This window comes from Grus americana, chromosome 7 (genome assembly GCF_028858705.1).
Source record: "Grus americana isolate bGruAme1 chromosome 7, bGruAme1.mat, whole genome shotgun sequence".
In the NCBI taxonomy this organism is placed as follows: domain Eukaryota; kingdom Metazoa; phylum Chordata; class Aves; order Gruiformes; family Gruidae; genus Grus; species Grus americana.
In genome coordinates, this window is record NC_072858.1 from 23,204,588 (window position 1) to 23,219,069 (window position 14,482).

At 45.8% G+C, this 14,482-nt stretch overlaps 1 protein-coding gene across 6 annotated transcripts in view; it reads left to right on the plus strand.

Moving 5' to 3' along the window:
* TLL2 (tolloid like 2) overlaps positions 1-14,482 on the plus strand; it is a 96,365-nt gene that overhangs the window by 42,657 nt on the left and 39,226 nt on the right. For 4 of the 6 annotated variants that reach the window (XM_054831833.1, XM_054831835.1, XM_054831836.1 and 1 more), the window contains exons 3-4: positions 11,116-11,193; positions 13,904-14,074. In XM_054831833.1, the coding sequence (XP_054687808.1) occupies positions 11,116-11,193; positions 13,904-14,074 (249 nt within the window). Of the gene's footprint in view, positions 1-11,115; positions 11,223-13,903; positions 14,075-14,482 lie in introns of all 6 variants that reach the window. The other 2 variants (XM_054831837.1, XM_054831834.1) reach the window with 2 other exon arrangements.

Consider the following 14,482-nt stretch of genomic DNA (forward strand, 5'->3'; position numbering starts at 1 on the left):
AGATGTATTTTCTTCCTCTTGCCTAGGTTCCCGATGGCAGCTGGTCACATGCACCACAAAGTTTGTTTTGTAAATGCACTGTTCCCTGAAATCAAGTTTTCTGGATGGTGGCCTCCCGCCTGTCAAAACAAGTGGTTTTATTTCTGCTGTGCAGCCAACATTCAGCCTTACATAGTTGGATTTTTTTAGTGATTTTATGAGCTTTGCAATATTGCTCAAATTAATCCACACAAGCAATAAAGCTTTCTCCATTGTAACAAAAATCCCCAGCTATTTCAAACTCTGCCACTTATTCATTCTTAGTGGAAACTTTGGTGGTGTTTATCCTGCGAGTCCAATTCATATGCTGCTTTCAGAAATCAGCCAGGAAGGCAATAACTCAGTATCACTCTTGTCAAGTGCTGCACATTAGAAATTAATCAACTTGGATTTTGTTAATAAGCAATTAACTTTCTTTAAGCACCCAAAGACATCTGCAGAAACTATATATGTTGATACCACGGTTGAAGCTGCTTCCCAACAGCCTGTTTCTATAGCTCCTTCCTATTCAATGTGGTGCCACCATCAGCTTTGGGCAGAGCTGCAGCAGCGTCACTGCACGGATGATGCTGAATCCCTGCTGCTCCCTGCTTGACTTTGCCTGTCTTTGGCTCCCAGCCCCACTGCTTCCCCCATCCTCTGAGTTCTCTTTTGGGCACATCTCAGGCACCTGGAAGTTGGTGCTAGCTGGTGTTATTAGCCCTTTACGGAGCTGGGGTAGTCACCATGTAGAGCATTTATAACATCTGATTTCTGTTTGCAACTGTCTTGCTCTTGATCGCTCTTAATTAAATTTTCTTTTGCTCTTGTCTACAGCTGCTGTAACACACGGGGAGGCTGTTCCTTTTACTGATGCCAGAAGAGTCTGAATAGTCTTTTGTGTTTAAGTGGACGTTATTAAATAGCTTTATATTAATTAACTGTGATTCAGGGAACACATGGGCAAATGTACTTGAGTAGATCAGTTTATCCATATGGAAATTACATTGGATGTTAAATCCATTACCCTAATTGTAAAATTCGACAGTGCTTCACCAATAACTGTGGAATTGCCTAAATCATGCATTTGTTTCAGAGCTGGGCAAATGCCTAATTTCCTTGAATACTTGCTCAAATGAAAAATTGAATTTGCCTCAACTGCGTAGGCTGCCTTATCATTTCCGAGAGTGTTTTAGCAAATTAATTTGGAAGCAGAAATGGTCAGCGAAAGAGTAGGGTCTAGTAAGCTCTGAGAGCAGTCATTGCAGGATGGTTGCTCCATGAGGGTGGCTTGGATGCCTTGACCCTCAGGCTCTCCCCTTTCAAGCAGGGATGTTGCTGTGCCCACAAAATAAAAGTTGCTTATCCCGTTCAGCAAAATAGCTGGCAGGGCCAAGAAACAATCAGTAGCCAAAATGCCTTGATGGATAATAGCAAACAAGAAATAAATTAGAAGAAGTTGTAAACTGCTCGTGGTTGATTGTGAACAGAAAGGGGTTACATTTGTGGAATAAACTCCTGCTTGTTCAGGCCTAATTTGGAAAGAAGGCTGGTGTTTGTAGCTACAGTGGACAAAAAAACCTTCACTGCAGCTCCCCTTTTCAAATGGCAAGGACAAAGTATTTATTCAGCTGTCAAGTGGGGAAAGAAAGCAAATTAGTTTTAGGCTGAAATGCTGGACTGTGTGTGCTGCTGTAGTTCTGAGGCCAGATGGTGACTTGGACAGCCCTGGGGAATGGGTAACAAGTTTCTCCGGGGCAAAGATCAGAGGCAAAAGGAAATATTCAGATTATCTTGCTGTTCCACTTCCTAGAGCGGAGAAGATACTAGGAGATTTATAAAGCTGTGGTGGGGAGGGCATTAGCACTCTTCCCTTTGCAGTTGATGGTGTTTCTGAATCCTGGAGTCAGTCTGTGGCAGAGAGGAGTGAGTTTGAGAGCTGACTCCCCCGTGGAAGTGCAGCCATCCCTGGGATGGATGGGGCAGCTGCTCTGCCAGCAGCTCTCCGTGGGCAGCTCGCTGCAGTGAGGAAAGCTGCTCTGCCACTTACCCCCCCAGCTTCCCCGCTGCATCTTTAACGACTGCAAATGATTCAGGCATCCGTTTGACCATGGGGCTGGAGGTTACCCCGCTGTTGGCAATCGGTTTGGGGTGTCCTCTAAAGGAGCTGTGGTGGAGCTGGTAGGTAACCAAGCAGATGGGGTGTCTCTGCTTATATCTACTTAGGGTGCTCTGCTCAGCTGCCTGTTAAACATGGCACAGGCTCCTGGGGGGGTAAGAAGGCACCAAAAATCTCCAAGACTGGGAGCATCTGAGTACCCAGGCAGAAAGCAAGCTGGAAGAAAGGTCTCTGTGCTGGCACCACATACTCTTTGTGGAAGGAGTTTTAATTGCATTCAAACATAATTTAGCTTCTAGTGTAGTGTTTTCATTTTGAGTTAATTTTTATCCAGTACAAACAAGGTAGAGGGAAAACAAAAGGATTAGGAAGGCTGAGTGGGAGGAGTGGTCTGGCTGGTCTGCGGAGAGCCCTGGGCTCTGACTGGGAGCCCACAGCTGGAACGGGGCAGGGGATGCTGCGAGGCAGCGCAGGGAGCTGTGCGTGGCCGTGCCTGAGGGGTCTTGGGGTCGAGTGAGGCCGAGGCAATTAGGCTGTGCAGGTCACAGGGAAAGGGATGTTAGCGGGGGGGTGTACTGCCTGCTAGAACAGTAATGGGTGAACCCAAAACAGCTCTTAGAGTCTCCTTATCACCTGCAAGTTCGCTTCTGGTTTTCTTTCCTTTCAAAGGAGAGACAGGGAAGGAGGAGGATTATTGTGAATCAAGAGGAATGTGATGGAGAGGCAGACACCTGTTAAAAATAGATCTTGATCCATCAGATTGATGAGAAATCAAGTGCAGCGGGGTGGGGGTACTTGGTGCTACACATTACTGCTTTGATGTGGTGGGAAGGGAGAAGTTGTGCACTGTGGGGGTGGACCTGGCCATACAGCAGAGACATGCACATGGCCATAGTACTTGTGTGCTCTATCTTTTAATTTTCACTTCCCTCAGTAAAGCACTGTAAGCCAGGGACTTGCAGGACTCTCACTGGAAGAAATTGGTGACATGACACAGGTAATAGGTAACTTTTTTCCTTTCTTTTCTTTCTCATCTGTCTGTCTGTCTGTTTACCCCAGGGAACAGAGGTAGATGTTACAGCTTGCAGGAAAAGGCCCCTTCCAGTCTTCTCAGTCCTTCCTTGTCTCCAGAGGACATTGGTCCCTTAAGCATTGACTCTCGGTTGAAAGGTTGGGTCAGGCTGTCACATTTCTTGCAATGCCTTCTTTAAAAAGAAGATGCATCACAGTATAAAAGTGATACTGCCACTTCCAGAACAGCAGGGAGTGCCCAGGGAGAAAATGGGGTGTTGAGGAACAGTGCTGCCTGTACTTCTGCTCTGCCGTTCCAAAGATGGCCAGCAGAAGGGCTTGGTGCTTTAAGTGCTTTGCAGCTCATGTTTGTGGCTGCTCTGCATTTGCTTAGCTGTGTTCACCTTCCTCTTCTCGTGAACTTCCCTGGGAGGCCAGTGTCCTTGCCCTGCACAAGCATTTGCAGGGCTGATGTGGAGATGACACATCTGCTTGTCAAGCCTCTGGACCCTGGGACTCTCCTGAATTATTGCAGCTAGTCAGCTTACTCTGAATATGAAAAACAGATTCCTGCAGGGAATTTGGGGTTCAGAATTCTTGTCCTTTTTAATTTATTTTTCTTTAAGTAAATTGAGGGAACTTCAGCTATTCCACTGACAGGAAATGCTGAAGGATCTATCTCAAATAATTTGCTCAGATCTCCAGGGCCCTGGGGTTTATGAAAGGTTTTTGCTATAGACTCTCCACCAGCTCTGGGAAACATCTGTTCCGCATTCTGAATGCATTTTCCCAGCAGAGCGTGTTTTAATAAAATCATCACTTTCTCTGTGGTTAGAAAATCCAGTGCCATAAAGTGGTTTTTTTCTACACTTAAGAGTTGTTGACCACTGATTAATGAGGAAGTTAAAAAGCAGCATGTAACATCGTTTGACTTACCCTGTTCTTCCAGAAGCATCTCTGATGGTCACAATATGACAGAGTTTACCAGAACCCAAGCTCTGAACAGTGACAGGTGTTTAATGTTACCTGCACTTCTTGGTTTTGTTGATGCTTCGTTGTAGCCTCAGTTTGAAATCCAGTCTCTAAGCTGTGGCACGTGAGTAGCACGTATATTGGATGAGAGTATGAAAGTGAGGTGTTTTAAGGCACAGGCAGGAGACCTGAAATTGTTAATAATTTTTTCTAAATGTATTTTATGACACGTTTTTCCCTGGTTGTGTCCCAGATCTAAAATGGTCTTTCTTCCACAGTAAGACATATTAGAAAAAGTCTTACTGAGGCTCAATACACATGAGACCAGATAATTATGCATACAGTCAAGTTATTCTGTGCTGAATCAGAAAAATGGGATAACCTGGCAGAGTCCTCAGTGCTCACGGGGGACTCCTTTGTCCCCAGTGGAGGTGATGAAAGGAGCGGTTGTAGTTCAGCTATGGAGCACTTCCCTGTGTGGACAGCAACCAGGGAAGGAAGAGGAGGTCCGGTGAACACAGAGAGGGTCTTTGTTGGTCTGGAGAGGAAAAATCATCCTGGCTTGGAACTGCTCTGAAGGTGGGAGATTTTGATTTTAATGAAAACTTTTCCACTTTGGAAAAAAGGGAGATGTCGCAAGCTTCATCCTATCTAGCTTCCCATGTAGGAACATTTTGTGTTCTCAAACTGCAATTTTTCAGACACCTACAATTCCTATTGGCAGTAGTTGGGTTTTAGACTCAAATTCTAGGTAGGTGTAGTCTGAAATGAAGCTTTATATATCGATATGGACTGATGTTTCTCCTTTGATTTCAGGTGACTTAACTCATCTGGCCCCAGAGTAGCATTTTCAGATAAAAGCTAGAAGACAGATGGTGTTAAAATGTTTTAGAAGTCAGCTGCCTCTCAAGCAGCTTGGAGGTCTTAGAGGTACTCAATAGGAGGGTGGTGGGCATTTCTAGGCCCACTACATGCATCCCGATTCACCAGCGGGCTGCTTAGCTGCTTTGCCTAGCCTTCCTCTCCTGGTTTAGGCAAGAAGCCCCTCATGGGTTGTAATCAAGTGGAAGCAAGCACAGAAACTTTATTAAGTAAGGGATTTGATTGCCCCCTCTTTGGTGGTTCAGACTACCTGGGCTTTAAAAAATAGAAGAACATGCACCATAATAAATACCTTCAACCCTAAGTTGCATCTTGTAGAAGACAAATTTTCAGGTCCAATATATTACTACTGCTCCCAGTCCCACCTTTTCTTGTGGGAAGTATGGGTACTGAATGGAGTCTGCTTCCTGCTCTTCCCTCAGGTTACACGTCTTTTATCCAGTGGTAGTGGTACTAGGGAACTGCAAACAGTATGGTTTTGATGGCATGCTTTGTGCTCGCTCTCTCTCTTAATATGTTGTCTTTTATTTTGATTCTAGCTGAACAACTTGGACTTCTTTTAACAAAATTGTATTTTCGTTTTCCTCTTCTGAAAGAGTGAGAGAAACTGCTTTCCTGGAAGAGTGAGAGAAACTGCTTTCTTGCCAACAATGCAGCAGCCTCCTGCTTTCTGCTTCGCTGGACCCTTACCTACCACCTCAGGCTGCCTCTCTAGTTCCTGCAAACAACTTAGGCACCTGTTCTTCAGCCAGGGTTGCAAGCGTGGTGGATTTATCTCAGCTTCATGGTGCATTTAAGCTTCTGGACGTTTCTTTCAGTCAGTCAAGCTCCCTTGGCAGTACTGGTCTGTGGACAACAGAAAAATAAGTTGCTGTACAAGTGCACTGTAGGTAGAAGATGAAATATTCCCAGCCTGGGTGGAGAATCTCTTGTGTGTTCTCTGTCAGGTCGTGGTCAGAAACTCAGTTATCTAGTTAGGGAGTCCGGCAGTGTCCTGCTGGGGTTGTAGCTGTTAAGCAGGACGAATTGTTAGGAAGGATTGAATCACAAAAATGTGGGAGTTAAAAGAGCTTAGGAGATCTAGTACAGCTCCCTGCATGAAGACATGATCTAATAAATTCTGTATCATCCCTGGTTGTGGGAGAAGCAAAAAAGGCTTAAACAGTCAGGCTGGAGAAAGGTGATGGCTGGTCTGGTACAGCAGCAGGCAGGAAGTACTGAGGATGAAAGTGATCTTGTTAACTGCTGGATATGCATTAAAAACCAGAAAGGTCAATCCTGTTTTGCTTATCTTATTACGTGTTACTGGAAGCGGTAGACCAAACCTGCCTTTTTATTAGCGTATTGGCTTTCCACAGAGCATGGTGTCAAACTGAAAATCTCCATTCTCCTCTTCAGTGTTTCTAATGATAATAGGCTTCAATACATACATTTCATGCTCTGAAGCAGTAATGCCAGAATCTGCTCTGCTCTTGGAGGTGACGGAATAGTCTGACAGAGAGGTACAACTTCAGGAATGTGTTGAGGGGGCAACAGAACCTGCACGTTGCCTGCAACCTGTGTGCAGCCGCTTCCAGATGCAAGGTGCCTTTCTTGGCTTCCTTATTTATTGATTGTGACATATCAGTTACATATCTCTGTTTTGCTAGGATCGTGCCTTAGCCTTCTCTTGGGAAGAATCAGAAAAGAGGACTAAATGTCTGTCAAGTCACCTTAATCTCTGGGATATGTTTAACTATCATAAGGATAGGAAACGTCTAAAAGCTCAAGTGAACCAGCACAGGATCTTCCAAAATTCTCATGTATGATTCAAAAACGGAGTCATGGGATGCAAGGCTATGGGTGCTCCCTGTCTCTACTGGTGAGATTAGTAGTGTTTGAAAATATCCGGTATATCTGCACACCCATATCTGGCCTTTGTGTAGTGCTTTCCCTTTTCATCAGCTACAATGAGACAAAATATGCAAAGATGTTGTAGATTTCATTAGTCACACTAGTTTATTCAAACATCTCCTTTGCATAAGAAACCAAGGCTTGCACTGATCTCTGGGAAAGAATGTGCTCACAGCTTGGAAAAGCAGTCTGCGCAAATGACACTGCAGCACGGCAGAGGTCAGCAGCTCGGGTGCAGGAGAGGGGGCCCGGCTGTAGGGTTTGGTGCCATCATTTGCAATTCAATCCCATACAGTTCCCTCTTAGGGGAACAATTCACTAAATGCAGAGTTGTTCTTTTTTCCTAATTCACCATATAATTCACCTCCCAAGTTCAATTAAGAAGCAATCTGTTTGTGACTGGAAGCAAGCTGCATTTATTTAGAAATACAAAATTATCCTTTGCTTTAGCAAAGACCACATGCCTTAATAATTCTGGTGGTGAATGGCTGGTTGGAGTTTCCTTTAAATGGAATGGGATATTGTGTGAAGAATAGCATACTTTGGGGGGGCGGTGGTGGTGAGAAGTCCTGGGGCTGTAAAATTTAGCTGAGAAGAGGAACTTTTGTTGAGCTTGGGCTTAAGGAAGTGACGAGGACTGGGCATGAAAGAAAACAAAGGGAAATCGTAGGATGCGACATTGAGGCTGGAAAAGAGTGATAGAGTTCAGAGCAATCCATCTTGTTGAATCAGGCTTGTTCCTGTTCACACATCTAGTGGCTTTTGTCCAGTCAAGCTCTGTTAAATTATGGCACTTCCTTTGGGAGACAGTCCCCTGATTTAGTGCGTCTCTTGGACCAGGAAGCTTTATCCTATACTCAGCTGAGAGTCTTAGTATTTTACTTTCCTCTGGTTCATTTTATTGCTCTTTCATCATCCTTTTCCTGATATTCTAATTAGTTATAGTAGTATAATGTCAGAGAGGTAGAATTTGATACCCTCCTCTCAGCCCTCCTCCAAGGTGTCAGGGATGTGCCTTTTCCCCTGTCCTTGCCCCCTTGGAGGGGCTGGAGAAGGGTTTGCAAGAAGCCAGCTCCAGAACAAAAAGAAGAGTTTTCCAGCTGGCAAAGTAAGACTGCTTCAGGGTCTGGAAGATGTCCAACTCTCTTGAAAGTGGGACATCTCTCTTGAAGTGTCCACACAGCATCCAGCAGTGCTGTATGACCAACGGTATCTCCCTTTCTGCGTATGGTGGTTGATCATGCTGTTGCTGCTTTACCATGCTGCAAAGACTGTAGAAACTTGCTCTTGCTAATAGCTCTGCAGAGGTCGGCTCATTCAGCCTCCCTTCTGCTCACAGGGGAACCACGATAACAAGATGGGGAAGGAGGGAGCGGGACAACAGTGGTGGTATTAGCACCACCTTCTTAAGGCTGTGAATGTATTCCCAAAGCACGTTTTATTTATCTGCTATACATCTTGCTGTCTCGTGTGTTGTGCGTTCTCACCCTAGGCACTGTTTTTGAGTTCTCCCTCCTACTACAGCCTCCATAGAGAGCTTTGCTGCCAAAGAGATGCTGGGCTGGTTTTCCATGTTGGGTCTGTGACTGTTCAGTGGCTTGCTGCCCAGGTTTCTATACTCTGTATAGTTGCTCTCTGGTTTCTGTGGTGTTCCCAAGTTGGACCTTGCAAAATGGAAAGCCCAGGAAACCTGGAAGACAGACAGCTATAGAAAGAAGACCGTTGTTGTTCTCTCTTCCCCCTCCCTCATTTTCCAACCATTTTTCTGTTCCTTTCACTGCATTTTTCTTCTACCGTCCCTGTCCTGAAGGTCGTCTTGCTGCTGGGTGATCTCCTAGTGCTCTCTCCCTCCCCACGCTCAGCAGCTGCTGGTACTACATAGAATTCAAATCTCAAGATTGTATGATTGTTGGTAAACCTGCATTTAAGGGATGGCTAAAATTTGAAAGCTATCCCAGGAGGTTTAAATGCTTCCTGGAAGATTGCATTTGGCATAGCTCAGATTAACAATGTGGCAAGAGGCTGGAGCAGGTATGCAGAAATAATGTGAAATGTCCCAAGCCCCTTCCTTGTAGAATTCTGGTTTAAATTGTGAAGATTTGCACCTATTGAAATGCCCAGATGCTGATTGCTAGAAATTCATTTGTGTATTTTTTTGTCCACAGGGCAAGACACATCATAACAAGCCTTGAAAGGCTTTGAGGTACACAGTTTGGTGCACCTGACGTTGGAGATTCCATCCTTTTCCCCCTGCTCCCCTACCAGCAGATTCCTGGGTAGATTTTAGAGTAGGGTGCAAAATCATTAAGTACTCTCAACTTTTTATTCTTTTAGACATTTTTAAGAAACTGAAAAACAGAAAACCAATATTGTGAAAATACCTCTGCTTCTTTACCTATTTTGAAATATTTAGTCTTTCTGAGTTTTGGGGTCTTTGGGGGTTTTTTTTGTTGGTGGTGGTTTGGTTTTTTGGGGTTTTTTTGCTGTCTAGTATTGGGGGAGTTAATTTAGAAACATGCATTTTAGGGGAAGTTGAAGGTGATGGTGGTGGGAAGAAAGATCAGAAAATATTTTGTGAACACAAAATACAGTTACAAAATTGAGACAGAACACCCTATTCAGGGTCTTTCCAGTGCTCTAAAATCTGCTTTGATTAAAACAGTTGTCCACGAGCTGCTTGTGAGCACTCAGAACTTCACTGTGTCCGGCACCTTGCTAGCCCAGTAGCCAAGTGAATATGAAGTGGAACTCAGTCCTTCTCCTGTGTTACCTGGTTGTGATTCTCTCTTATGTGCTGCTCATGGAAGGGTTGTCTGTAGACCTGAGAACTGTACCACAGTGGACATAACAGTGCTTATAGAAATAAGGTTTTAGTGGTAACGTTGTGTAAGGGAGGGAGATCTCAGTTTGCTTCCTGCAGCACAGGTGAGTTTGCACAGTTGGTATTTTCCCTTATAGTGAGCAGAACTATTCTGAAGTCCTCTGAAAAGGAAGTGGGAACAAGTTATTGTTTGTTTTAAATCAGTTTCTGGCACTGAGTGGCATTTACAATCTTTTTCTGTGGCAGAATGGATTCAGCATTGAGGGAAGATCCTATTTCCATGTCATACATCAGAAAAACTAAAATTCAAGTACTGGGGTATTGCTAAATATCATGATACCTTAATGGTCAAAAGACCAGTAGGGGCTATATACAGGGGTCTCTATCTCCATTCCCTGGAGATAGGGTCTCTCCCTGAGTCTTCATCTTATGGTAGAGGATTCTGGATGCACTGAGCCCCCTCAGCCCTCTTGGTGTGCCAGACAGCCTAACCTGGTGGAGTTGTTTCTGCAGCCCCCGTACCCTGCTGCAGCAATGCTCTGCTATAGCATGCTGGTGGGAACAGGAAGCAGCAGTGCTGCCTGGAGGAAAGGTACGAAGATGTCATGGGACTGCTGTGGTTTCTGTGCCAAATAGCTGTGACATCACGCAGTCAGTCAAATCCCTCCCCCAACATGTTGGTGTCTTGTGCATCACAGGAACATTGTGAGTTCGTTTTCCATGGAGGAAATAGGAAAGCCAGGCAGCAAGGCACTCAGAGTGGGACAAACCAGTTTTGTTTTGGTGCCTGACCTCTGTGGCCACCCTGGGGACCTCCACGTACCTGGCAGTGTGTTCCAAAAGGGAGAGGTAGCTAGTGCTGGATAAGCCACAAGAAATACCCAGGAGCTAACATCACACAGTTCTTCCTGTTTTGGCAGCCAGTGGGATATTAGCATCGCAGAAAAGGACTTTTGTTTTCAAGTGAAGCAGAATTCAGGCCAGATGTATAAGAGTTGATAGAGCTTATTGGTCTGAATGTAGATCATTCTTTGCCTTGACAGTGTACCTTTTTTAATTTGAGATTTAATAGTGGTACTTATAAGGAGGATGGTAGCAATAGTATAGCTCCTATTCTCAGTAAATCTCCATGGAACTAGCCTTCCCCGAAGAGACTTTCTGCCTACTCAGTATGTGGAGAAACTAAGGCACAGGATGGTAATGAGTTGCAAGATGTCACTGTAAGCTAGGAACAAATCCAGCTTTATCAGGCTCTTAGTCCTTGTTCCTTTTACAGGGAAAGCAGCTGGTTTCTGTGGCTGCAGACCCACAAATGGCATCACTGACAGCTTCTGATCTTTCTATGTCGGACCTCTGCCAGCCTACTCACCAGGACATGTCTGCTCTTTTTCCTTTGCAGGAGGCCTGGGAGAACAGTCTTTTGTGTCAAGTGAGAACACCACTTCAACCGATCGTAGTAACAAAGCAGTTAAAAAGGGTAATGTGGTACCCCACCCAGACCTTTGGGTATCTTTCATTTACTTTTTTACCCCCTGTAAAACCACATTTTGTCCTTTGTACACGTGTGTGCCTTCGTGCCTAGGAGACCAGCCTTGCCCAGGCATCTGCCTGTTGGTGGTGGTGGACTCTCTGCAAGGGTGGGTTTGCCTTGTATAGTGTGGTGGGTTGACCACAGCCAGCAGCCAAGCACCCACGCAGCTGCTCAGTCACTGTTGTCCTTCAGCAGGATAGGGGAGAGATCAGGAAAAGTGAGAAAACTCATTGGTTGAGATAAAGAGAGTTTAATAAGTGAAGAAAAGAGGAAAATAGAAACAAAACCAAGTGATATAAAAGCAGTTGCTCACCCCTATCCACAAGCAGACTGATGGCCAGCCGGTTTCTGAGCAATGCCTACCTTGGAAGACAAAATCCCACAGTTTTTAATTGCTGAGCGTGATGACATATGGTATGGGATATGCTGTCTGGATTTCTTCTGCCCCCTGGTGATAGGGCATCTGCTGCCTGCTTTCCCCATGTCCCTGCTAGGAGGGTGTGCCAGGCCTCTACAAGGATCCACTGCAAACTTAAGTTGTTAAAGGCAGAAAGTTTTAGCAAGAATTAGGAGCAGTTGAGCTGTTGCAGGACTGGTGTGGAGAATTTACCCAGGAAGATCTGTTGCTGGTGAGGAATGGAAATGTTGGTGGCACAGAGTCCTCTGTGCAGGGCTCCTACTGCACCAGGCACAGGAGAATGTGGGGCAGATGACTTCTCACTTGGCTTTGCTGGCAGAAGCTGTCTGTGTGCAAATTCAGAGATTTTAGGCAGGCCTAGGAGCAATTTGTGACTGGAGAACAGGTATCCAGAAGATTACTTGTGTCTTGAGACCCTCTCCCTTCTTCCAGCTGTGACCCTTGTAATGCCCCAGCAGTACCTCTGTGGAATAGGTGTATGCAAAGAAGGGGAGGGCAGCTCTTATTTTGTTGTGGGAACCCCCAACCTCAGAGCATCTGCTTTCCAGGGTCCAGCAGCTGGTTTGGGGATGGGGCAGCTTCTGAAATGCCGGGTGCAGCCAGTGTGCTGGGGAGATGTTCAGGAGGAAAAGGAGCAAAAGGCAAATTCCCATCTTTGTCCTGCAGCTCCGAGCAAAGTCCTCCAGCAAGAAGGGCTGGACCTGGTGGAGCAGGAGGGGAGGGTTTGAAGTTCATTCCTTCAATCCCCCTGCACTGCCTTAATTTCCTTCCCATTGATTTGATCCCCTCAGCCTTGACAGTAGTGGTTTGCTTAGCCATGCTGCTGATGGAGGTATGAATGGAAGGAGAGGCTCTCAGCAGCCCTTCTAGTCACTGGAGGAGGGTCTCACTGGGGCTTGTGCTTTTTCATAAACCAGCAGCCCATGTCCCTGATTTGGAAGCAAAGCTGTAGCCAGTCTTGCTAATTTCCATATGAATCACAAGACCACAATTGGAGCTTAGATCCCTCCTCTTGGAGCTTTAGAGAGGCCCACCAGCACTGAGGAGCCACTGCTAGCAGCACTGCCTTTTGAGGTGAGGAGAGTTCCCTTTAGGCCAGCACTCTCTGCAGGTGTAGCAACCCCTGCACTCTATTATTCCTTTGCCCAAGTCCAGCTGATGGGTTGACTGTGCAATACAGGCAGCTTATCTAAGAAATGGTGTCTACACAGTCCTTACACATGCTAGTAAAGCCCAGCTGGACTAAGGCTGCTTTGAGGTTTGGGGTCACCCATGGCACAGCAAATAGGAGGTGAACAGCCAGGAAGCTCTGAATGGAGGATATTTTCTGCTGGATCAGACCCACACCACATTAAAAGTGCAACTTGTGTAGGTGTAACCAGTATCTGAGCAGAGCTGCAGCAGCACAGATGCAGGGCAAGGTACAGGTCCCACTGGAAACCTGCGTGAATCCTCAGGCAGGTTTTATGGCCAGCACCAAGCACTACACAGCCAGGGCTCCTCTACCTTTTTAGCAAGAAATGAGACATGTGTTGTCTTTTCCCTTTTGTATTTTTGCTCCTTTTCATTAAAATGAAGAGATGGACATTTGCGTTAAGTATAGAATTCCTCACTTTTCCACCCTGAGCATCCCTCCTCCAGCAGAGACTGTCTGATCTGTGTATGTTTCCAAACCACCCAAGACCTAGCATGTGAAAACAAACACTTTTATATAATACCTTTCAGCCTGGAGTACAGGTTTCAGTCGAAGAGGCTTGTCCTCTTCTTCCAAAGCCAACTTGAATGAGTAGTTGTTGCAGTTGTGAAGCTAGCCCTGCCAGAACAACCCTTTCTCTGCAGATCTGGATGAGTAGGGCAGGTTGAGAATACACAGTGACATCTGGGCTTGTTTGACCTCCTTCCTCCCATTCCCCTTGTTTAAGTACTGTGTCCCCATCTGTGAAGCTGCTGTTGGAGAGAGCGAGTGGCTCGAGATGGGGGGGCGGGGGGGTGTCCCTTTACACTTTTCTGGGAGAATAGGTTTGGCATAGTGCATAGGGAGGCTCCAAGGCAGAAGGGCCTGGTTACTACAGATTAACTGTCTCTAAGTCCCAAACAAATCACTGGGAAATCTGGCTATGGCTTCTGGTTTGGATTAACATCTTGCTTTTTCTGTTTTTCTGAAGCTCCAAGGTATTACCTGAGGGCTGCACGTGGAACTAAAGAGGATTTAAACAGTGTTGCCACTCTGTCTTGCAGACGTCGGGCAGAACACAACGCTTGTGAGGAGACCGAAGAGGAAGGAATATAAAAATGAGTCTGGGATGGATACGCCCTCCTCTCCCAGAGTGCGCAGGGCAACCACATCCAGGGCTGAGAGGATCTGGCCAGGGGGGGTCATCCCCTATGTGATCGGAGGAAACTTCACTGGTCAGTAGTGAAAACGTTGCTCCCTGTTTGCTCAGGGGTGAGTGTCTCAAAATGTGTGGGAGATCACGGGAGCAGAGTTTTCCCACAAATGACTCGGGTCCTTGGGAACCTCTCTCCTGAGACAGGGTGGGCATGTGGTTGCACAAGTAATTGTGCACTGTGGAAGCCTGAGACTGAAGTGTGCAATGAGATGGTTCTTCTCTTGGAGTCCAAGAAGTAATTGGGTGACTTGGTCACTTTTCTTACTTGCTTCAGGAGCCAGCACTTGTGAGCTGCACTCATACCCTGTTTTTCCACAAAGAGATCCTCTCTGCTGTTGGAAGAGCAGGAGCAGTACAGTGGGTTGCTTCCTGAATCCTCAGTCAGATAATTTTCCCTGTGCACTCTGCTTCCTGACCTGCAGTTTTC